Raw genomic sequence first — 25,575 nt, forward strand, 5'->3', positions numbered from 1 at the left:
CAGTCCCACGGGGCAGCTTCTGCTTTTTAGGCCAGCCACTTGCTTGTAGGCTCCATCAGCCCATCTGCTAGTTGGGTGCTCATTCCCCTACCCTCGCCCCATGGTGGTTCAGACCGGCACAGCTCCTTGTGGGGCTGCCTATGGGGTTTGTGACCAAAGGGGGCGCCCAGCAGAAGCTTCTCGCACCTGCTGCATTGTCCCACTTGCAACACAACAGCCCTGCGTTGTAAACAAGAATCTGCCCTTTTTCCCCTTATGGGGTAGCCAAGAGCCCATATAGAGGCCTTACGTAGGTTCCCTATTGGTAGGAGAAAATAACAGAGGCCAACCAGAGAATATTGAGAAGCAAAGCCTGAACTTTATTGATCTGTTGCAACAGGGTCCTCACTCACCACACACACACACGCAGGAGGGAGGAGGAACCTCGAACAATGGCACGCAAGGCCTTTTATAGACATTTGAAATTCCCTGCCCTGGAGCTCAAGACCACCCCTCCATACATCATGCATACATCACAGAAGAGTTGTAGATAGGTAGCCGTGTTGGTCTGCCATAGTCAAAATAAAAAAAATTCCTTCCAGTAGCACCTTAAAGACCAACTAAGTTAGTTCTTGGTATGAGCTTTCGTGTATCTGAAGAAGTGTGCATGCACACGAAAGCTCATACCAAGAACTAACTTAGTTGGTCTTTAAGGTGCTACTGGAAGGAATTTTTTTTAATTTATCACAGAAGAGGTGTAGCTAAAGACCACCACCCCCAGATACATCATACCTACATCACCGAAAGGGTGGTCTACAGCAGAAATCTGAGTGCTATGTTTACCTCCTGTCTGCCAGGTTACCTGTTTAATGGTCACTTGATTGGATTGCCTGGGGAGCCTGGCCAGTCTTTTGTAATGATAAATACTTAGTTCCTGAGCCAGGTCAAATGTGCCCTTAAGACAGGATTTGTGAAGGAAAAGACAATGGGGAGGCTTTTCCATTTTCCTTTGACCTGGCAGAGAAAACATTTGGGAATCAAAAATGGTTTCAGGTCGGTCTTCCTGTGCTGATCTATGCACATGCTTGGTTGGTACACTTATGAACATTTAAAATATATCTAAGACCTCAAAATTCCTATCACACCTGCAGGGCTACCAGGGGTTTTACTGTCCAGCAGCTGCTGCTACAAACCTGCTCGTTCTCTTGCAGCCCCAGGTGGGAACCTGGGACGAAGGGATGACTTATTGAAAGGTCCTGAGCCAGGGCACCCAGCACTGCTCCGTTCAACCGACAGCCCTGCGGTTTGCTTGGGAGTATAGAAGCAGCCCACACTCTCTCCCAGACCTCAGAAGGGTGTGATGGTCACTTACAACTGCAGTCCTGAATTCCCAGTAGCCTGAATGCCAGGCAATCCTAAAGCCCTGAGGGTGGCCGCGGCACACACGTTTCAGCTTCAAATTCAGGCACTTGCTCGGGAATAAAAGGAAAGGGAAGGGGGGAAGCAAGCAGAAGGGAAAGGCAGAATATGAAATAACCTGAGCTCTGCCTCTGCAACGGAACAAATCCAAGCCGATCCACTACACTCCTTGTTCAAGTATCAGCAAGGTGGGTTGACTTCACAGTTTTTATTGTTTGACATTTTATTATGTTTTTATATTTTGCTGGAAGCTGCCCAGAGTAGCTGGGGAAACCCAGCCAGTTGGATGGGGTATAGATAATAAAATTATTATTAATATTATTATGGAAGATCCTGCCTTGGATCCCTGATGTTGGAAAGGGAAAAGGGTCCCTTGATGTTGGGAGGGGCAGAGACCAGGGAGAAGAGTCGGTGGAAGAAGATTGGAAGAAATTTAAAGACTATTTACAGAAATACTGCAAAATTAATGAATGTTAGAATGATGTCAGAATGAAGTTAAGTGGTTTTAGCAGCAATGTTACAAAGGAGTATGTAAAAATGGTTTGGTAACAGGTGAGAATCCAAAGTTACAATATATTAAGTTAAAGGATTAGGATAAAAACAAAGAGGGAAAGGATTTGCTGAATTAACTAACTGAACTGGAATACAAAAAAGGGAGGTGTGAGGAGGTCAGGGAAACAAGTAAATGAAAGACAAGACATGGAAAGATTGATTTGTTTTTAAGTGTTTTTATTTTTCTGTATTTTGTATTTTTTCTTTCCCCCCCCTTCTCTTATTTTTGTAACCTTTTTTAAACTTTACTAAATATCATTAAAAAAAAAAGATGTTGGGAGGGGCAGGAGCTGCAAGAAGCAGTCCAGCTTTGGAAAGGCTCCTTGCTCCCTTTCTCATGGGAGGAGGTGACTCTTGGCTCTGTGTGGTTAGGTTTCTCAATCCCTCAGGTACTCACTTTAAGTGCCCTCTTTGCCCATGAAGAGGCTTGGCAGGAGATCCCTGACACACAGGAATTGTGGGCAGCTGCCCTTTCTTTGCAAGTGCATTGGCAGGCAGCCACAGAATTATTAGAATCATAGGTTGGAGGGGACCCCAAGGGTCATCTAATCCAACCCCCTGAAATGCAGGAACCTCAATTAAAGCATCCATAGCAGAGGGCCATGGCAGAGTCCTGGCAGGGAGAGGGTGTGACAGGCCTTGGAAATGGCCTCTCTGGGGCACACAGAGAAGAACAGATTCTCAAAGATGCGCATTCCCAGCATGTTTGCACTTCCGTCTCAGTGATGTCCACGCTGGCTTGGTCAAGGCCGCAGAATAGAAGACAGGAGGATCCCCAAGGTGCGCTCTGTGGGGAGATGGCGTCAGGCACTAGGCTCACTGGTAGACCACGTCTGCACTACACCAATGTCTGCAAACATGACATGAAGGCTGGTAACACCCATCATGTGGGAATCCCTTGCAGACAACCACAGTGCCTGGAGACAAGACAGGTTGTGTGGCCATAGCCATGACCAGAGGAGGAATGGCCGCTGGGAGGAGCACAGAGAGAAGCAACGCCCTGTTGCATCTGCAGCAGCACAACCGGACGCCTTCCTCTGCCCCGGCTGCAAGAAAACAGGTCTCTCCCGTATCAGTCTCTGCAGCCACAGCAGGTGCTGTGATTCTCCAACTGTTTGACTTCACCCCCGAAGGCGCACCCCTCCACTGTCTCTCGAGACAGACGGATGCCAACCATATCTCATACTTTCCAGTTAATTTCCCATCACATTTTTTGTGGGGGTGGAATTGGTTTGTTGCCCAAGAGCCCTAAGTTGCAGAACCTGAAATTGGTAGTATGGGATTGAATCCCATCACGAAACAGCGACAATCTGGAAGCACCCCTACATGCTGGACAGGTTCAATTTTGGTATTTTTTATTTTTATTATTATTGGATTACAGGGCAACTCTCGCTTCCTGCGGCTTCCAGCAACTGGTTTTCAGAAATACTGTACTGCTACCTTCGACTGCGGAGGCAGATCAGTTTCCAAAATTGCACGGCCATTGCCATTTGCAAATGACACAAAGGCAGCACTGCGGACGAGGGGGAGCTCAGTTTCGATCTGGGGTGCAGGAAGGACTCAGAAGAGCCAGGCAAAAATCTCTGCAGGCAGAATCAAAGAAGAAACTAACGCAGCCGTTTGGGGCATTCTCCTCCCGTCCTCGTCGCGGCCACCTAAGAGTTAATAGAGCATGGGGAGGTACCATCAGACACCTTGGGGGGCGAACGGATGCAGAGCAGGGGATTCTGACCTCTTTTCCCAGGGCACAACAACAAAAACCTCCACTCGCTTTTTATCCCATTTTATTCCTTACTATTCAGGGCTACGGGGCCCAGTTCCTTCCCTTGCCGCGTCAGAGTGCCCCCCTTCACTGGCTATAATGGTTCGTCCTGATCGGTCGCGGCTCCCTTTGTCTCCGCCGTCCTGGGAAGGAACCATTCTCACAGAGGGGGGGAAGAGAATGGATGAATTCGTTTTCCAAGGGCGGCGGTCAAAGTCAAGCTGCCCCTCCACGTCCGCCTCAGAATAATTTAAGTCAGGGGCATAAACTGGAAGCAGCGCTGCTCCGCTTTTCCGCGCTGTGAAGAACACGCTTTCGCCGCCTCCTCTCCCGAGGGCAGATGGTACGGTCCCAGGTGGTGCTTAGGAGTTCCATTCAGGGGGCGGAGACTCTGCCTCTGCTTTTAACTCGTTCTTTGCCGGCGAGGAGCTCGCAACCCCGGGGAAAAGGGGTGGGATGCTGTGAACCGCTCTGTGATTTTCAGGGCGAAGGGCGGCATATGTTAGTAAATAACCACAACAATAACCATAACCTGCTGGGCAGGGTACCCGCCCCACCTCCGTCCTCCCACTCGCAGTCTGGCTGCTGGGATCGGGTGGACAGCAGGGAGGCGCTCTGCACGTGCTCAGAGGCGCAGCCACCACCCAGCAGGTTCCGGGGCGGAGGGGGCGGATCGTGAGCGGGAGCCCCGCCTGGGGGCCGTCTGGCCGGCTGCCGCGTCTCCGCCCCGCCCGGGGTTGCCACTTGTCCCCGTCCGGAGGAAAGCGCCGCCGCCACGACAGCTGTTGCTCCGCCGGCCCGAGGTAAACGGGGGTGCGCGGCGGGGTGGGGCCGGGCCGGGATTCCCTGGTGGGGCGGAGCCGCTTTTGTGGGGCGCACAGATTTCCGCCCCGACGAGACGCACTGAATTCCGATTGGGGCGCGTCTGGGGCTCTCCCTTGACCTGGCCTGGAGGAGATCCCCCCTATTTCTTTCTCCCACCCCAGCTTCCTATTCGGAAACAATCGGGCCCCGCCTGCCTTGCACCTGCGGGCTCCCGCGTCACGTCGGAATGGCGCCCTGGACGCGCGGGGGGCACCCCGGGTGCCCAAGGGCGTAGCACCCAGTCAACCGAGCGGGCGCGCTTCTCTTCCCCCGAGCCGGAGTCCAGCAGAGGACGCCTCCCTGGAGCAGGTGGCAAGGTCAGGCCTTGCCCGACTCTCGTCAGCCCCACACGGCCAAGGGTCAGGCAGTTCGGCAGCACAGGAGGGCGCCACGTTGGCTACCGCTGCGAGGCTCTCCAAGCACCTCCCAGGTCTGAGAAGCCCCGAGCTGAAAGTGGGTTTGGGTCCCGCGGCCTTCTGCGTGTCTCCTCCCAATCCGGATTACAGAAAGTGTCCTCCGGCTGAGTTCAGATTCATAAAGCAAAGACCACTGGCCAATCTAGGTTAGTATTGTCTGCACTGACTGGCAGGTGGGAGGACAATCCCAGTTGCCCTGGGAGATGCGTTTGAGGCTTCAACCGGAGAAGGGCCGTAGCTCAGCCAGAGGACACCTGTCTTGCATGCAGACGGTCTCAAATTCAGTCTCCAGGCAGGGCTGGGAGAATTCTGCTGCTGCTAATCAGTGTAGGCGATACTGGACTAGATGGCCTCACTCTGTATATGGCCATTTCCTACGTTCCTGCATGCAGAGTGGATGCTGATAATGCTGAACTGCTTGGGGCTTCTTCCCCCCAAACCATGTGATTTGTTCCTGATAATTTTCTCTGTGTGTTGGCCTTCAAGAGAGCAGTGTCAGCATTTCAGGAGAGAAGCCTTAGCTCAGCTGCAGAGCCTGGCTTCCCGTGAAGAAAGTCCCAGGTTTGGTTTCCAGCACTTCCAGTTTAAGGAAAAGGGCGGGGTTGGGAAGGCTCCCTTTCTCCTCTCCTAAGATAATTCTAGAGAGCTCAGCTGCTGCCAGCCAGAGCATGCAATGCAAGGCTCAGTGGGGAAGTATGCTTCGCAAGTGAGGAAGATTTTTCAGTTTGAGGGCCGCATTCCCTTTGGGAATTAAATTTCTATACCGCCCTTCACTCCAAGACCACAGGGCTGTTTACAATATAAAAACACAAAAATTCAAAATATACAAAAATACAAATAATACAAGAAGAAGAAGAGGAGTTTGCATCTGATATCCTGCTTTATCTCTACCCTAAGGAGTCTCAAAGCGGCTAACAATCTCCTTTCCCTTCTATGTGGGGCTACCTTTGAAGGTGACCCGGAAACTGCAATTAATCCAGAATGCGGCAGCTAGACTGGCGACTGGGAGCGGCTGCCGAGACCATATAACACCGGTCCTGAAAGACCTACATTGGCACCCAATATGTTTCTGAGCACAATTCAAAGTGTTGGGGCTGACCTTTCAAGCCCTAAACGGCCTCAGTCCAGTATACCTGAAGGAGCGTCTCCACCCCCATCATTCTGCCCCGGACGCTGAGGTCCAGCACCGAGGGCCTTCTGGCGGTTCCCTCGCTGCGAGAAGCCAAGTTACAGGGAACCAGGCAGAGGGCCTTCTCGATAGTGGCACCCGCCCTGTGGAACACCCTCCCACCAGATGTCAAAGGGAAAAATAACTACCAAACTTTTAGAAGACATCTGAAGGCAGCCCTGTTCAGGGAAGCTTTTAATGTTTAACAGGTTATTGTATTTTGGTGTTTTGTTGAAAGCTGCCCAGAGTGGCTGGGGAAACCCAGTCAGATGGGCGGGGTATAAATAATAAATTATTATTATTATTATTATTATTATTATTATTATTATTATTATTATTCCTCCACCACAACAAACACTCTGTGAGGTGAGTGAGGCTGAGAGACTTCAGAGAAGTGGGACTGGCCCAAGGTCACCCAGCAGCTGCATGTGGAGGAGTGGGGAATTGAACCCGGTTCACCACATTACGAGTCCACCGCTCTTAACCAGTACACCACACTGGCTCACAAGATAGAGACTCAAGAGATTGCCTTGCCAGCACCCTCAGCTACCTTGCAGCGACAAAGGGAAGAAGAAGAAGAAGAAGAGTTTGGATTTGATATCCCTTGCGCACCATTGTTCTGGGTTCTTCCTCCCTCCTGCGTGTGTTGAGTGAGGATCCTGTTGCAACAGATCAATAAAGATCAGGCTGACTAGCTGCTTTGCTTCTCAATATTCTCTGGTTGGCCTCTGTTATTTTCTCCTACCAAAAGGGAACCTACGTAAGGACTCTATGGGCTCTTCGATACCCCATAAGGAAAAAAAGGGCAGATTTTTGTTTACAACAGTTTGCATCTTTTAAAAAAGGAGGAGAAGGGAAAGAAGGGGGGAAATGCAAATTATGGGCATGGTGAAATACGAGAAAAGAAATTGCATCAATATAGATTTTACGATACGAAGCGTATTTTCTGTGGTCTGCCTTGCCAACTGCCCCTTCAACACAATTGTTCCTAAGAGGCTGTTTCTGGTTAGTACAGCATGAATGTTTAAAAATGTAATAATTACAGTTATTTATATATATTGGTCCTTTACAAATAATCCCAGCGTGGTTTGACATGCAACCCTACCCTGCTTTTTCAAGTGAAATATGGGTCTGTCTGAAATGCCAACATTGTGGCATGAAACCCCAGAGAATATGGGCAGGAAGGCTCCTCGCTGGAGAAGACAGTGCACTCTGCACAAACTCAGAGACCCTCTCTTCCATGGCTATACTTAATGGGTCCCAGGGCTGAGCCTAGAGGTTGGAAACTGGAGTAAGCCCTAAGTTTGAGAGCCACTGGCACAGCTGCCCCCCCCTCCTTCGTTCCTTAACTTATTTTTTAAAATGGGTCTCTCTGTGGGCAGCTGCTGAGTTGAACTAGGTATGAACTGGGCAGCACCTTGGGCACCTCTTGTAATAAAGCGGTGCTTTCATTTTAAAATATATATTAAGTTCCTCACACAACCTTGATGGCAGAAAGTGAGGAGGAATTAAAGAACCTTTTAATGAGGGTGAAAGAGGAGAGCGCAAAATATGGTCTGAAGCTCAACATAAAAAAAACTATGATCATGGCCGCTGGTCCCATCACCTCCTGGCAAGTAGAAGGGGAAGAAATGGAGGTAGTGAGAGATTTTACTTTCTCGGGCTCCATGATCTTTTTTTTTTTTTTTTAAAGATATTTATTAAGTTTTCACAAATTATAAAATCACACACAATACAAACAATCACACACAAAGAAAAACAAATATAATTTCAAATCCTTATTCTCTTAAAACTTACTTCACCGACCTCCTCATACCCCCCCCTTTCTGCATTCCAATTTCAGATATTTAGTTCCGCAAATCCTCACCCTTAATTTTAATCTATTTATAATCCTTTCTTTTCCTTTAACCTAATCTTTACAGCTGTAATCCGCTTACTTCTATAGCCGCAACAGTTTAACACTCATTAATTTTACAATGTCTCTTAAGATAGATCTTAAATTTCTTCCAGTCTTCTTCCGCCGTCTCTTTCCCCTGGTCTCGGATTCTACCAGTCATTTCAGCCAGTCCCATGTAGTCAATCACCTTCATCTGCCATTCTTCCAGAGTGGGTAGATCTTGTGTCTTCCAATACTTTGCGATGAGTATTCTTGCTGCTGTTGTAGCGTACATGAAAAAGGTTCTGTCTTTCTTTAACACCAATTGGCCGACAATGCCCAAGAGAAAGGCCTCTGGTTTCTTAAGGAAAGTACATTTAAGTACCTTTTTTATTTCATTATATATCTTTTCCCAGAAAGCCTTAATCTTTGGGCACGTCCACCAAAGGTGAAAAAAAGTACCTTCAGTTTCTTTACATTTCCAGCATTTATTATCAGGCAAGTGGTAAATATTTGCAAGCTTGACTGGGGTCATGTACCATCTCGGGCTCCATGATCACTGCAGATGGTGACAGCAGCCACGAAATTAAAAGACGCCTGCTTCTTGGGAGAAAAGCAATGGCAAAGCTAGACAGCATCTTAAAAAGCAGAGACATCACCTTGTCAACAAAGGCCTGTATAGTTAAAGCTCTGGTTTTCCCAGTTGTGATGTATGGAATTGAGAGCTGGACCATAAAGAAGGCTGATCGCCAAAGAATTAATGCTTTTGAATTATGGTGCTGGAGGAGACTCTGGAGAGTCCCATGGACTGCAGGAAGATCAAACCTCTCCATTCTGAAGGAAATCAGCCCTGAGTGCTCACTGGAAGGACAGATCCTGAAGCTGAGGCTCCAAGACTTTGGCCACCTCATGAGAAGAGAAGACTCCCTGGAAAAGACCCTGATGTGGGGAAAGATGGAGGGCGCAAGGAGAAGGGGACGACAGAGGACGAGATGGTTGGACAGTGTTCTTGAAGCTACCAGCAAGAGTTTGACCAAACTGCAGGAGGCAGTGGAAGACAGGAATGCCTGGCGCGCTCTGGTCCAGGGGGTCACGAAGAGCCGGACATGACTAAACGACTAAACATCAACAAGCTGGCCTTGGTGACTGAAGCTTTTTCTACATTCCAAGCAGTGTTGCTCCCAGCCTTAACCCAGCACTTGTGACCCAGATTAGAGCAGGAAGTTACACTCCTTTAATCCAGCTGCTGGTTTTGCATTTTGGAGGAGTTGTTGCTCTCCTCCCTAATTGCCTGGGCTGACTCACAGTGCCTGTCTGCCTGCCCTGCAAGCCCTTCCCCACCCCCACTCTCATTGGGACATGGCCAAGCCTTTGTCCGAACCATGTGGAGGGCACCAGGTTGGGAAAGCCTGCATGCAAAAAAAAGGGGGGGTGTTCTGTGCAGAATTTCAAGTAGCTCCCTTGGTCTACTTCACATTCTCCTCCTCCTCCTCCTCCTGCTCCTTAGGCATCTGTTTGCTTCTGGCAGAAGCCCAAACCTCACCTGTGTTTCTGCTGCCTTCACGCTTTTGCTGCCAGGGCAGGGGGACGGGGAATGAGAATGCTGGAAGTTTCGTGACAGCTAAAATGAAGTATTTATATGCGCAGCACATAGTTGAGGTTTTTTTTTGTTAGTTTTATTTTTGTCTGTGTTTCGATGGGTATTACATTAATTTCATTTTCATAATATGCTCTTATTTTTTTTATGAAATATTTTCTTGATTTACAAAAGTGTGCGCAGTGTCTCTCGTATATTCCCCCCCCCCCATGTAACATTTTTACAAATCAGTTTCATTTGTTGAGACATTGGGAAGAAAAGGGGGAAAGAGGTGGAGGGGGGGAGATGGGTGAGGGTGGGGTCGGGTGGCGATGTTTCTAGTTTACTTACTATATGTGGGGTCTGGTGTCAGCGTTGCTTGTGCAGCTTCTCTGCTGTTCGCTTGTGTTCCTTTGGTGGTGAGAGAGGTTGGGGTTGGCCTAGGGTAGGGGTCAGCAACCCGTGGCTCCGGAGCCGCATGTGGCTCTTTTACACCTTTGCCACGGCTCCGGGGCGGATACTAGCGAGGGGAGGAGGCGCATTGTGCGCCCCGACACTCCCCACTGTGGCGGGCGCTGTACTGGCTGTGACGTCGCATGGGGGCGGTGCGTGCATTAGTCACGCACCGTCCCGACGTCACCTTCCCGCCCGCCCACCCGCTACATTGTAAGGGGCATGTACGCTGGTCACTGCATTGAAAGGGGGCATGTACGCTGGTCACTGTTTTGAAGGGGAGTGAAGAACACACACACACACTTGTGAATTTAACGTTTATTTCTATGAGGAGGAGTAATTCTGAGGGGTCAAACAAAGAAATAATAAAAAAGTGACAAAAACGTTATTTGTATAATGACGAGTTTTGCGGCTCCCAGGTTTTTTTCCCTTTGGAAACGGGTCCAAGTGGCTCTTTTTGTCTTAAAGGTTGCAGGGTGTGGTTTTTTTTTTGTGATTGGCTGTGGTGGTCCTTGTTTTCATGTGTGAGTGGGGTGGGTGGGTGTTTTGGATCAGATTAGGCATACTGATTTGTAGAAAAGTAGAGAAGATGGGCAGAGATGCAGAGGCTTGTGGGATGTTAGCAGAAATTATTGTCAATGACTCAAGCCCAGTCAAGCAGTGCTTTCATTGTGGACACAATGGCGTGTTCCATTTTTCATAATTCCTCATAGCAATCCCACCTGACCGGAGGGTGCCTCCTTGCTTCTGGCCCTCCCCAATTCCCCCCACAGTCAAAATCCACCACAGCTGCTGAGTCCCTTGCTGACCTTGCAGAGAATGCTGGGGCTCTGGGCTGCCCAGGTGTGATCCTGCGCTTGAGGCCGCATGAGGCATCTTGGCCAGTTGTCGGTTTGCCTTTGGCTACCAGGGAGATCCGGCCACAACTACAGCTCTTCCGTGACGCTGTAGCGGCCTTCACTCTCCTCCTTGTCTCCTTTCCAGGCCTCCTGAGGTTTTTCCTGCTCGTTCCGCCTCGGCCATGAAGCCCCATGTCACCTACCACCAGGTAAATCCTTGCTTGCCTAAATCGGGTGTGTCCAAAGGGATGGATCAAACTACAGTGGTGCCTCGCAAGACGAAAAGAATCCGTTCCGCGAGTCTCTTCGTCTTGCGGTTTTTTCGTCTTGCGAAGCAAGCCCATTAGTGGCTTAGCGGATTAGCGCTATTAGCGGCTTAGCGGGCTTAGCGGATCAGCTGATAAGCGGTTTAGCGGTTTAGCGGATCGGCTGATAAGTGGCTTAGCGGCTTAGCGGATCAGCTGTTAAGCAGCTTAGCGGATCAGCTGTTAAGCGGCTTAGCGGATCAGCTGTTAAGCGGCTTAGCGGCTTAGGATTAGCTGATAAGCGGCTTAGCGGCTTGGGAAAAAGGGGGGGGAGGAGGAAAAAAACCCCGCAGGAACTCGCAATACATTTTCGTCTTGCGAAACAAGCCCATAGGAAATTCGTTTTGCGAAGCACCTCCAAAACGGAAAACCCTTTCGTCTAGCGGGTTTTCCATCTTGCGAGGCATTCGTCTTGCGGGGCACCACTGTAAACAGTTGTACCAGCAGGAGCCAGTGCAAAGAGTTCCACTGCTCCCCCAGAACAGTGCCCAGGGGGCAGGAGGGAACCTCGTTCTGTTTGGTACCCTCAAGAGCTGGGATAACTCAGTTGGGAGAACGTGAGTCTCTTAATCTCAGAGTCGTGGGTTTGAGCCCCACACTGGGCAAGAGATTCCTGCGTTTGAAGCGGGCTGGACTAGATGACCCCGGGGTCCCTTCCAATGCTGTGATTCTAAGTTCTTGCATTGACAATCATAAAAGTGTGACATTGAACTCCTCCCAAAGGCTGGACGTACAGCAAGTGTGTCCCCGCCCCCCAGCCTAATGAATGAATGAATTTTATTATTTCGGTCACAGACCAGTTCCAGCCCACAAACAATATCAAGGAAGTTATAAAACACGATAGGGATACATTTGAATTTGCAGTTAGGTATAACAGGGACAAGACAGATACAGTGGTACCTTGGGTTACATATGCTTCAGGTTACATACGCTTCAGGTTACATACGCTTCAGGTTACAGAAAAACCCAGAAAAATTACCTCGGGTTAAGAACTTTGCTTCAGGATGAGAACAGAAATCGTGCGGCGGCTGCGCAGCGGCAGCAGGAGGCCCCATTAGCTAAAGTGGTGCTTCAGGTTAAGAACAGTTTCAGGTTAAGAACAGACCTCCAGAACGAATTAAGTTCTTAACCTGAGGTACCACTGTATAGCAACAGTTTAAAAAGACATAAATTAAAACTTAGTGATTAACGTATAACCTAAAATTATCATTTCAAACCTTAATCGTTATGATAGCACAGCTTGTTCCCTAAGTTTTATGGCAATCACATGGAATTTGGCTACCCTTAACGTGATCTCAGGATCCTTGTCCTCTACAAGGGATTTTAGACGTGGAAGTTCGGATTCATTTGGAGATTTTTGCATAGCAGGGGTAATAAATACCAAGCGTATATCCCCGTAGAAATGGCAGCGTAACAAGGCATGAGAGACAGCAGCCTAATGATTTGTTTATTTATTTTGTAAAATTTATGCACTGCTTTTTTGCAAAAGGAAAATGCCCTCGAAATTTGCAAAAAAAGTTATAACCGTAACATTATCCGTAAGGGAAATTAACAGCAGTGATTTAAGGCTTTCAAAAAGGTAAAAGGACCAAGTAGGGTAAAAACGGACTAGAACTCGCATCTCAGGATTGTGTGTTCAAGCGCCATGTTGGGCAAGAGATTTGGGGTCCCCTCTAACTCTACAATTCCATGATCACCATTCTAAGTCACTGTGATCCATGCAACGGTCACCTCCAGACTGGATTATTGTAACTCGCTCTGCGTGGGGGTGCCCTTGAGACTGACCCAGAAACTCCAGCGGGTGCAGAATGCCACAGCGAGACTCCTTACGGGGTCCTCGCTGCGAGATCACATTCACCTGGTGCTATACCAGCTGCACTGGCTCCCGGTGGAGTACAGGATCAGGTTTAAGGTGTTGGTTTTAACCTTTAAAGCCCTATGCGGCCTAGGACCCTCGTACCTACGGGACCGCCTCTCCTGGTATGCCCTGCGGAGGACCTTACGGTCTTCAAATAAAAACATCTTGGTGATCCCGGGCCACAGGGAGGTTAGGCTGTCCTCGACCAGAGGCAGGGCTTTTTCAGCTGTGGCTCCGATCTGGTGGAACGCTCTGTCACAAGAGACAAGGGCCCTGCGGGACTTGACATCTTTCTGCAGGGCCTGCAAGACAGAGCTATTCCACCAGGCCTTTGGCCAGGGCACAGCCTGACTCCCTCCTTTGGCAATCTTCACAGAACTCTAGCCCAATGGTTGCCATCAATTTGATTTGAATTAATTTTATAATGAAATGAGTTTAGAATGTTGTATTATTTTATTGTTGTTAGCCGCCCTGAGCCCGGCTTCGGCTGGGGAGGGCGGGATCTAAATAAAATTATTATTATTATTATTATTATTATTATTATTATTATTATTATTATTATTATTAGCATCTGGACAGGCTTGTCTAAAGGAAGATGCTTTTAGCAGCTGCCGAAAAGAGCACAGAGAAGGCGCCTTCCTGGTGTCAAGAGGCAGGGAGTTCCGAAGGTTGCAGTCTGCCACACTAAAAGGTCAAAGTTCTAACAAAGGCAGGACAGGGATCGTGTTGCATCTGTGACAGGGACAGTTTTGCCAGTCTCCCCTGCCCCCCGTTTCCTCTCGCATCAGCTCCACTGTGATGAATGGGAGCTATTTGCGCAAGCCTCGTTCCCCTTGAGGAGGCAGACTTCCCCCTCGTAAATGTGTGGGGAAAGGAGAAGCCAGCTGGGCTTCCTGCCTCCAGCTCCGACGTGGGGCTGGATGTCCCCAAAGGGGTCGCAGGTGAATGCAGTTCACCTGCCTGTCTGCACACACAGTGGATCCTGAGATCCTGCTGCCTGGAGTTCCCAGGGTGTCTCATCTCTCCGTTTCCTTCCTTTCAGCTGAAGGCGCTGCGCAGCCCTGAGGAGCCCCCACTGACTCAGCAGCCCAGCTTGCCTCCAAAGAAGGTTAGTCTCCTCTTCCTCCTCCCCTTCCAGGTTCTGGTGAAGAGCCTGAGGTGGGATAAAGTCCCATCCCCCCCCCCCCACAAAACACGCCTCTCAAGCCATGGAAAAAGAGGCACAGTCCTATAAATGGGTCAATAACTGGTTAAGGAACAGTTTGTGCCATGGAAGAATGCAGAAACTGGAGTTCCCCAAAAATTAACATTGTGACCTGTGCAGTGGGGACTCCCTCTTCACTCCAGACCTGGGTCTGGGTCCATTGTTATTGTGTTATTGTGTTATTGTGTTATTGTGTTATTGTTATTGTTAAATTTACCTTGCCCATCTGGGCAGCTCCCAACAAAATATTGATGATGATAATAATAATAATAAGAAGAAGAAGAAGAAGAAGAAGAAGAAGAAGAAGAAGTGAGAAAACATCAAACATTAGAAACCTCCCTAAACAGGAATTATTATTATATTTATTATTAGTAGTAGTAGTATACTGCCCTATATCCACAGATCTCAGGGCGGTTGACAAGATAAAATTGCAATATGAAAACAAAAAAATACACAATCAAAATAGAAACAAGAACAACCCAATAATCTCCGGCTTCCACAACATATTTCAAAAGGGTGCTGGATGTCAGACAGCCAAAGTCCTTGTTAAAGAGGAACGTTTTGAATCAACATACAAAAATTTATTGGTTGATAACATGGTAGACAGATAATGTAAAGATATGTATAATTTTATAAAATGCAGAGAATAACATGTGCTGAGAAATCAGAGAGGAACTGAGGGAAGTTGCGGGGAGGGGTTTTGAGGGGGTGTTGGGGAAAGAATAATGAATATGATATGTTTTGATATTTTGCTTTGCTGAAATTGTTAACGAAAACCTTAAAAATATGCCGGACGCCCATTTCCGTCCCTCTTTCTCCTTCGCAGGACTTCCGCTGCATCCTCGTGGTGGCCATCCTCTCGACGATGCTGGCGACCGCCCTCCTTTTCCACATGTTCATCCTCCCCTTTCGTGGTCTGACCTCGGCAGGGAAGGAGGCGGCTGCCAGGCCTTACCTGGCCAACAGGTGCAACGATCCCTGCAGGTGAGGGCTCTGCCTGCGGCGAGGTTGTTCTGGGCCTCTTCTTGGCACAGCTATTGCCTTTGGATGGGGTTAAGGTAAAGGTAAAGGGACCCCTGACCATTAGGTCCAGTCGTGGCAGACTCTGGGGTTGCAGCGCTCATCTCTCTTTATTGGCCAAGGGAGCCGGCGTACAGCTTCCGGGTCATGTGGCCAGCATGACTAAGGCGCTTCTGGCGAACCAGAGCAGCGCACAGAAATGCCGTTTACCTTCCTGCCAGAGTGGTACCTATTTATCTACTTGCACTTGGACGTGCTTTCGAACTGCTAGGTGGGCAGGAGCAGGGACTGAGCAATGGGAGCTCACCCTGTCGCGGGGATTTGAACTGCCGACCTTCTGACCGCAAGTCCTAGGCTCAGTGGTTTAGACCACAGCGCCACCCGTGTCCCTGGAGGGGGTTATAATGAATTAATTCAATTTGTATAATGTCCTATGCCCATCAATCTCGGGGCGGTTCACAACATAAAAAGACAATATGAGAAACAGAAAAGACATAATCAAAATTTAAACAAAGCCTGAGCTGCTTCTCTGCTGAGACTGTGACTTACGGAGTAAATGCTGTCCTTTTTTTCTTCTTTTTTTCATAATATGTTTATTAAATTTTCAACAAAAATAACAAAAACAAAAAACACACAATAGCAAATTCAATAACATCCACAGACAAAGAAAAATATACATAAAAGCAATATCAAATCCATAAAATGGGATTCTCCGAATCCCATGACTTCCCTCCCCCACCCCTGGTTCCTTAAATTTTCTTTTCAGCTGCCTATCATTTCTACTCTAAATTATTATTTTTTACCTCAGATTCCTAAAATTACAAGTGTTTTTAAGATCCTGCCAATGTATTAGCCTGTTTACAATACTTTTGCAAATACATAATAAACATTTCCCATTCTTTATTAAATTTCTTGTCATCTTGATTTCTGAGCTTTCTGGTTAGTTTCGCCATGTCATCATAGTCCATTAACTTGGTTTGCCAGTCTTCTTTGGTCGGGACTGCTTCCACTTTCCAGAGTAAACGCTGTTCAACTCTCTGAGATTTATGGCTGAGGGACAGGGCAGCGCATGGGGGCCATGTGGAAATCTCTGGAGGCCGGGATGGCGATAAGCACAATTCATTTTCAGCTTGGCAACCTTGCAAAAAGAAAAAGGTGCCTAGACTAGGGTTACCAGACATCGCCTGTTCCTGGGGACAGTCCTCGGATTTGTCAATCTGTCCCCGAACAAACTCCATCCCCGGAATGACCCCAGATTTGCAAATCTGTCCCCGGGAAATGTGGCAGCCTCAGCAGCCTGGAGCCAGCCTCGTAGTGCAGTTGGCTCTGGCTGGCTTCAGGAGCTGCTCACTGCCGTGGCGCCCGCCATTTTTCCTCAGCAGAAGTCCCAATATGATGTGTTGCACACAAGACACATCATATGTGTACTTCCAGTGAGGAAAAATGATGGGCGCCACAGCAGTGAGCAGCTCCTGAAGCCAGCCAGAGCCAACTGCGCTACTAGACTGGCTCCAGGCTCCTGACTGCCGCTGCTGCCGCCACTGCCAAAGGGGAACTGGGGACATCCGGTGGTACAGATCTCCTGCCCCCTTCCTCCTTTGTTTTGACTGATCAGGGGAGGCTCGGGAACTGTGGGTGGGCGGGCATTGCCCAATTTTTAAAAAACTCTGTGCATTTATGTTTCACAGGGTGCGAAAGAATGGCTTTGCACCTTTATACAATATGCAGGTTTGCTTGGGTCCAGGGTCTTTTGCCTCACCATCCCCACTACTGACTCCCCGTTGCTATACAGCCTAAAAAAACAAAATAGTGTCCCCGGATTCATTGAAAAAAATCTGGTAGCCATAGCCTAGACATTGCATTGTGGCAACTGTAATCTAGGTTTTAAGGTGCCGTTTGGCGAATAGCTTACGTACCTGAGTTTCTAACCTTGCCTGCAATAATAAAATAAAATAATAAATAATAAATAATAAAACATCAGTAATAAAACATCAAGAAAGTTCAGAATGACACACAGGGTTGTGAATCATAGCTGTCAACTTTTCCCTTTTCTTGCGAGGAATCCTATTCGGAATAAGGGAATTTCCCTTAAAAAAGGGGAAAGGTTGACAGCTATGTTGTGAATCTTCCAGACCAACCCGCCTGCAGCTCACGGAGACTTGCAAGGGGAGAGGATGTCTTGCCCCCTCCCTTGCAAAAGCTGCCCTTCCTCTCCTCCTCTTCTTCAGGAGCGTCCTGGTGGAGAGCATCCCCGAGGGGCTGACGTACGACGACAACAGCACCCTCAACCCTTCCATCTTCGACGCCTGGAAGACCCTCCTGGGAGACGCCACCCGCAGTGTGGACATCGCCTCTTTTTACTGGACCCTGAGCAACAAGGACACTGGCACCCAGGACCCCTCGGCCGGCCAGGTGGACAGCTCTCTCTGGAAACGGCCTCGGTCAAGGGCCATCGTGGCTCAGGGGTGGGGGGCACCAGAGGGTCCTGGGTTCGGTCCCTGGGGGCATCTTCAGGTGGGGCTGGGAGGGGCAGCCCACCTGACGCCCTAGAGAGGCGGCTGCTGCTGCCAGTTGGTGCAGGGAGTCCTGAGCGAGGTGGAGCGCTCTGTGCCAGCTGCTTCCTTTGCTGCAGTATGGCTTTCCCAAGAGTTGCTCTGCCAGCAAGCCTTCCCAGGGGTTGCATATGGGAATATGGAGTCTTTTCAACACTGGCCTGGTGGAACGCTCTGTCTCATGAGACCAGGGCCCTGCGGGATCCGTTTTCTTTTCGCAGGGCCTGTAAGACAGAGTGGTTCCACCTGGCCTTTGGCTTGGAACCAGCCTGATCCCCTCTTTCCTTTTCCTTCTGTGATGGAACCCCTATTTGGGGACTTCCCTGGTTTTTTTCTGGCCCACGTAGGACCAGTCTGGATAGTTGGCCTTGGTGAAGATTTGACGTTTTCTCCCCCCAAACAGTTTTTGATCTGGGCTTCCACCGAAATGAGGCTGCATTTGAAGTTGTATTTTAATTTTGTTTTAAAGTTGTATCTTAGAGATGTGGGTGGCGCTGTGGGTTAAACCACAGAGCCTAGGACTTGCCAATCAGAAGGTTGGCGGTTCAAATCCCCACGATGGGGTGAGCTCCCATTGCTTGGTCCCTGCTCCTGCCAACCTAGCAGTTCGAAAGCACGTCAAAGTGCAAGTAGATAAATATTTACCACTCCGGCTGGAAGGTAAACGGCATTTCCGTGCGCTGCTTTGTTTCGCCAGAAGCGGCTTAGTCATGTGGCCACATGACCCGGAAGCTGTACGCCGGCTCCCTTGGCCAATAAAGCGAGATGAACGCTGCAACCCCAGAGTCGTTCGCTACGGTCAGGGGTCCCTTTACCTTTACTAAGTTGTATTTTAATCAATTGTTTTTATACCTGATATTAGCCGCCCTGAGCCCGGTCTTGGCCGGGGAGGGCGGGGTACAAATTAAATAAATAAATAAATACCCAGCACATTCCCTATTTCAACACGAAAAGTGCCCCTTGGTTGATCAATCCATACAGCCCCCCCGGCTGCTGCAGCTGTTTTTTTGGTGGTGAAGTTAAACCATTCATTCTCACGTGTAAAACGAAGCCGAAATGGGATCCGTAGTATTTTATGTACTGTATTTTTTGCTCTATAAGACGCACCAGACCACAAGACGCACCTAGTTTTTGGAGAAGAAAAACAAGAAAAAAATATTCTGAATCTTAGAAGCCAGAACAACAAGAGGGATCGCTGCGCAGTGAAAGCAGCAATCCCTCTTGCTGTTCTGGCTTCTGGGATAGCTGCGCAGCCTGCATTCACTCCATAAGACGCACACACATTTCCCCTTACTTTTCAGGAGGGAAAAAGTGAGTCTTATAGAGCAAAAAATACGGTACTTATCGCATTTCTAGCCCACCTTTTTTCTCCAAGGAGCTGTCATGGTCCTCCTCCTCCTCTTCCTCATTTAATCTTCCCAGCGACCCTGTGAGGTAGACCAGGCTGAGGGTCAGCAACCGGCCCAAGGTCACCCAGTAAGATTCATGGCTGTGGGGGGCGGGATTTGAACCCTGGTCTCCCAGGTCCTTCTCCAACACTCTGATCCTCACAACAGCCCTGTGAGGTAGCCCAGGCTGAGAGGCAGGGACTGGCCCCCAAGGTCACGCAGGGATTGGGGGGTTTGGACCTGGTCTCTGCCAGGGCCTAGTCTGGCTCTCTAACCACTACACCACACTGCCTGCTGGTGTGTCTGAAAAGGTGGCTGCCTGCCTGTGCCAAAATATGCAGCAGCGAAGGCGCTCAGCACCCGACAGACCCTGTCAAACCCGCTTGCAAACAGGCGTCTAATTGCCTGGGGTGGCGGCGCCTCCTTCAGCCTCTGTGCCCATCAAAGGGCCCTTTGAGGAAAGCAAAACATCCGTTTCTTGCATGTCGGTCACGGCCTGCGCCTGCGGGCGTGTTGGAGAGGCAGGCGCTTATGTTAAAACTTCACGCCTGTCCTGGGCTGTGTGAGAAGCTCTAAATCCCAGAGTCTCCCAAGCTGCAGGTGATCTGAAAAAGGCAGCTCAGAACAGAAATGCAGCGTTGCAAATTATTACATTGGGGGGACAGCGGCGGTTCAGTGGTTAGAGCAACCTGCTTTGCGGGGCAGCCGGCGTAGTGTCGTGTTTAGAGGGCTGGACTTGGACCTAGAATCATAGAATCATAGAGTTGGAAGAGACCACAAGGGCCATCGAGTCCAACCCCCTGCCAAGCAGGAAACACCATCAGAGCATTCCTGACATATGGTTGTCAAGCCTCTGCTTAAAGACCTCCAAAGTAGGAGACTCCACCACACTCCTTGGAAGCAAATTCCACTGTCAAACAGCTCTTACTGTCAGGAAGTTCTTCCTAATGTTTAGGTGGAATCTTCTTTCTTGTAGTTTGGATCCATTGCTCCGTGTCCGCTTCTCTGGAGCAGCAGAAAACAACCTTTCTCCCTCCTCTATGTGACATCCTTTTATATATTTGAACATGGCTATCATATCACCCCTTAACCTCCTCTTCTCCAGGCTAAACATGCCCAGCTCCCTTAGCCGTTCCTCATAAGGCATCGTTTCCAGGCCTTTGACCATTTTGGTTGCCCTCCTCTGGACACGTTCCAGTTTGTCAGTGTCCTTCTTGAACTGTGGTGCCCAGAACTGGACACAGTACTCCAGGTGAGGTCTGACCAGAGCAGAATACAGTGGCACTATTACTTCCCTTGATCTAGATGCTATACTCCTATTGATGAGGCCCAGAATTGCATTGGCTTTTTTAGCCAATTTTTAGTCGATGAGAGAGACCAGGGTTCGAATTCTCGTCCCTTGCCTGTGCAGCTCACTGGATGCGACCTTGGGGGCCAGTCACTCCTCCCAGCCTACCTTACAGGGTCGTCGTGGGGCTTCAATAAGAGGAGGAGAGCCATGGATGTTGCCTGGAGGTCTTAGGAGAATAAGGTGGAATAGAAAAGTAATAAATGTGGTGGATGACAGGTTCAGCCCCCTGGGGGCGACTGGGAAAGGTTCCCATCCCTAAACCCTGGGGAGCTGCTGCCAGCCAGTGTGGAGCTATATGGGCCAACGACATGTCCCATAGGCAGTGTATTTTGCTTTGATGAGCATCGAACACAAAGCCTCCCTGTGGGGTCCGGCTTGTTAGAGATTTGGCTGGTGGCTGCCTGGCTCTCTTGTCAGCAGGCGATCAAAATGGGTGCTCCCCCATGCACTAGCCAACCTGAGATCTAAGATGCTCAGTCCTGGCTTGCAGCCTCAAAACAGTTGCAAACTAAGAGGATTTAGCCTCTGGCTGGATGAGGGGCACGTTTTTGAAGAGCTCAGCTTCCAGTTTCCCCATTTGGGTGGGTAATGTGCAAATTCAAGATGTTCCTCTCCTGCCCCCAAAATTCAATATGTCTCTATCCCACCGCAAAACAGAATCATAGAGTTGCAAGTGACCTCCAGTGGTCATCTGGCCCAACCCTCAGTAGAAGGACTCATCCCAAACCATTTGAAAGGGTTCAATCGGCGGGACGGATCCTGCACCTGGGAATGGGACGGCCTGTCCAGGAAGGGCCCTCTTCACCTGGCCTGGATCGTGGCCGCTGACGGACCCCTCCCTTTTCCCACAGGGGGAGGAAATCCTGGCAGCGCTGAGGGAGGTGCCCAGCAGAGGCGTCACCTTGCGGATAGCCGTCAATCCTCCTTCCTCCCGGATGCCCTGCTCTGACCTGCAGCTGCTGGAGGAGAGCGGTGAGAGAGAGAGAGAGAGAGCGCCTGGATTTCAGCAGGGGGGTGGTGATGGGGGGCGGGGTCTCCTTTCTGCACCCCCGAAAAAGACAGTAGTAATAATAATAATAATAATAATAATAATAATAATAATAATAATAATATTCTTTACACCCTGCCCATCTGGCTGGGTTTCCCCAGCCACTCTGGGCGGCTTCCAACAAAATATTAAAAACACAATAAAACATCAGACATTAAAAACTTCCCTAAACAGGGCTGCCTTCAGATGTCTTCTAAAAGTCAGATACAGTGTATTCCAGTTCGATTTGTTAGTTCAGCCTTACCATTAAACTTTTACTGGAATACAAAGAAGGGAGGTATGAGGAGGTCCGAGGAAATGAGTGTATGGAAGTTATGTTATTGAAAATTAATGTGTGTTTTTAACTGTTTTTTATTTTGTATTTTATTTTTATTTTTTCTTGTTATATCTTAAAAACTTTTAATAAATATCTTTAAAAAAAAAATAATAATAAAAGTCAGATACAGTGGACGCTTGGGCTGCGAACGTGATCCATGTGGGAGGCACGTTTGCAACCTGCAGCGTTCGACACCCGCAGCGCCGCGTCTGCACACGCGCGGTTTGCGATTCGGTGCTTCTGCGCATGTGCAAAGTGCGATTCAGTGTTTTTGCACATGCACAAGTGCCAAAACCCGGAAGTAACCCATTTGGTACTTCTGGGTTTGGCGCAGTGCGCAACCCAAAAACACGCAACCTGAAGTGTCTGTAACCCGAGGTATGACTGTAGTTATTTATTTCCTTAGCATTGATTTTAATGATGGTTTTAATGCAACTACAAAGCGGGTGGGGAGAATTCAGAAAGGAGGGACTTGAATTCAATAAGAAAAGGTGTAACAAAACAAGATATACTGGTATGTTTGGAGTTACGTAACAATTGGGAAGATTTAATAAAATCCAGAATCAAAAGGCTTTGAATTCAGGGGCTGCTTTAAGCTTAGAAGATGACAGAGATGGGTAAAATTATGTAAGAGACTTTCCCCCACTCGCTCGTAATGTTAGAACAAGGAGCCGTCCTATAGAAGGGGCTTTCTCTTGCAAGAGATTCAGGCCAGACCTACTGAAAGGGCTCAATTACTATTGGTCGCTTGCAGGGTCAGAGAGGTCCTCGCCCCGAGGAGCTTATACTCTTAAAACCAAGTGTATGGGCTGAATTTGCGGGCGAGGCTGTAAAAGGTGCTGAGAATTAGCAGCTCCCTTCCTTGTCTTGTTCCCAAACTCCTCCAGGCGCCCAGATCCGCAAAGTCAACTTCCCAGAACTGACCGGGGGGGTCCTACACACCAAATTCTGGATCGTGGACCAGCAACACATCTTCCTTGGCAGCGCGAACATGGACTGGCGCGCCCTCACCCAGGTGATGCCCGCGACCCTCCAGGAGGGCCTTTGTGGGGTGGGGCCCCCCCGTCCTGGCCTGTGGGGCTGGGGCCAGGGTTATTATCTTTACGGGACGGTTGGGACCTGGCCTGATAGTTTCTGTAGTCACCTGCTAGAGAGAGTCCACCTCTCACATCAGAAGTGGGGGTTCAGGGGTTCCCCTTGGCTGCAGCAGCACCCCAGTTCCGGAATGGCTTCCCCAAGGAGGGAGGGAGGGAGGCCCACCTGGACGCCAACATGATGTTGTTGTTTAGTCGTTTAGTCGTGTCTGCCTCTTCATGACCCCATGGACCAGAGCACGCCAGGCACTCCTGTCTTCCACTGCCTCCCGCAGTTTGCTCAAACTCATGCTGGTAGCTTCAAGAACACTGTCCCACCATCTTGTCCTCTGTCATCCTCTTCTCCTTGTGCCCTCCATCTTTCCCAACATCAGCGTCTTTTCCAGGGAGTCTTCTCTTCTCATGAGGTGGCCAAAGTCTTGGAGCCTCAGCTTCAGGATCTGTCCTTCCAGTGAGCACTCAGGGCTGATTTCCTTCAGAATGGAGAGGTTTGATCTTCTTGCAGTCCATGGGACTCTCAAGAGTCTCCTCCAGCACCATAATTCAAAAGCATCCATTCTTCGGTGATCAGCCTTCTTTGTGGTCCAGCTCTCACTTCCATACATTACTGCTGGGAAAACCATAGCTTTAACTATACGGACCTTTGTTGGCAAGGTGATGTCTCTGCTTTTTAAGATGCTGTCTAGGTTTGCCATTGCTTTTCTCCCAAGAAGCAGGCGTCTTTTAAATTCATGACTGCTGTCACCATCTGCAGTGATCATGGAGCCCAAGAAATCTCACTGCCTCCATTAGTTCCCCTTCTATTTGCCAGGAGGTTATGGGTCCAGTGGGAGGCCAATGTAATTAATAATAATAATAATAATAATAATAATAATAATAATAATAATAATAAATTATTTATACCCCGCCCATCTGGCTGGGTTTCCCCAGCCACTCTGGGCGGCTTCCCATCAAATATTAAAAACAATACAGCATCAGACATTAAAAGCTTCCCCAAACAGGGCCACCTTCAGTTGTCTTTTAAAAGTAAAATAGTTGTTTATTGCCTTGACATCTGCTGGGAGGGCATTCCACAGGGCGGGTGCCACTACCGAGAAGGCCCTCTGCCTGGTTCCCTGTAACCTCACTTCTCGCAATGAGGGAGCCGGCAGAAGGCCCTCGGCGCTGGACCTCAGTGTCCGGGTGAACGATGGTGGTGGAGACACTCCTTCAGGTACAGTGGTGCCCCACAAGACGAATGCCTCGCAAGACGAAAAACTCGCTAGATGAAAGGGTTTTGCGGTTTTTGAGCTGCTTCGCAAGACGAATTTCCCTATCGGCTTGCTTCACAAGACGAAAACGTCTTGCAAGTTTGTTTCCTTTTTCTTAACACCGTTAATACAGTTGCGACTTGACTTCGAGGAGCAACTCATAGAACGCGGTGTGGTAGCCTTTTTTGAGGTTTTTGAAGACTTTGGTGATTTTTGAAGCTTTTCCAAAACTTTCCCGACACTGTGCTTCGCAAGACGAAAAATCCGCTAAACGAAAAAACTCGTGGAATGAATTAATTTCGTCTTGCGAGGCACCACTGTATACAGGACTGAGGCCGTTTGGGGCTTTCAAGATCAGCACCAACACTTGGTTCGCCTCCAGCTGTGCAGGGGAAATTCTTTTTACTCACCTGGGCATTAGGCAATCATATGAGCAGCTGCTTTAGTAAATAAAAATAAAACCAGCGTCTTATCTCCCGCTTTTACTCTGGGTGTCCTTTTTGACGTATTTGTGTTTATGCTGTTGTGAATCCGCCTCCTATCAAATCCAGCAAGGTGAACGGTGGCATCTTGGCATTTTTAAGCCAGCCTGTGCCAACCGGGCACTCCCCACGTGTTGTTGGGCTGCAGCTGCCCTCCTCCCCAGCCAGGATTACTGTGCTGCTCCAAACCTTGACGTCCTACGGCTTTGCTGCAGATAATAGCCCAAAGGAGCAGCTCGGAGTTAAACTGTGGAACTCCCCACCACAGGAGGCAGCCATGGCCACCAACTTAGGTGGCTTTAAAAGAGGAATAGACCAATTCATGGAGGAGGCGACGGCTCTCGAAGGCTCCTAGCCAGGATGGCTCTGCAGTCAGATGCAGCAATGCTTCTGAATGCCAGGTGCTGGAAACCACAGGAAAGGAGAGTTTCTCTTCTATTTTAATCCTGCTTGTGTGTTTCCCATTGGGGCATCTAGTTGGCCCCTGAGAGAACAGGGTGCTGGGCTACATAAGCCATTGGCCTGGTCAAGCAGGCCGTTCCTATGTTCTTATGGAACCTCCAGGCCCAGAGCATAGATGTCAGCTTGCAGATTTGAAAATAAGGGACCAGCAGCCTCGAAAATAAGGGCTCAGCAGCCAAAATAAGGGATTTTCGCAGCACAGGTATGTTCAATTTCTGAGCCCCTCCAAGCCAAAGGCAGAAAGCCCAGCCAGCAACCAAACAAAGCCTCAAGCGGTGGTTCCCACAGCGCAGCAACCCGGCAAAGGGGATGCAGCAAGGAAAACCACCGTCCCCTCTCCG

The 25,575-nt window shown here is 49.0% G+C and overlaps 1 protein-coding gene across 1 annotated transcript in view; it reads left to right on the forward strand.

Moving 5' to 3' along the window:
* The first annotated feature begins 3,967 nt into the window (after positions 1-3,967).
* PLD3 (phospholipase D family member 3) overlaps positions 3,968-25,575 on the forward strand; it is a 32,076-nt gene continuing 10,468 nt past the window's right edge. The window contains 8 exon segments of the mRNA XM_083516185.1: positions 3,968-4,260; positions 4,263-4,515; positions 11,050-11,113; positions 14,110-14,175; positions 15,098-15,255; positions 17,520-17,703; positions 21,434-21,554; positions 22,834-22,961. Of these exon segments, the coding sequence (XP_083372311.1) occupies positions 4,053-4,260; positions 4,263-4,515; positions 11,050-11,113; positions 14,110-14,175; positions 15,098-15,255; positions 17,520-17,703; positions 21,434-21,554; positions 22,834-22,961 (1,182 nt within the window). The 5' untranslated portion in view covers positions 3,968-4,052.

The sequence above is a fragment of the Podarcis liolepis genome (assembly GCF_965112155.1).
Source record: "Podarcis liolepis genome assembly, chromosome: 7".
Lineage (NCBI taxonomy): Eukaryota > Metazoa > Chordata > Lepidosauria > Squamata > Lacertidae > Podarcis > Podarcis liolepis.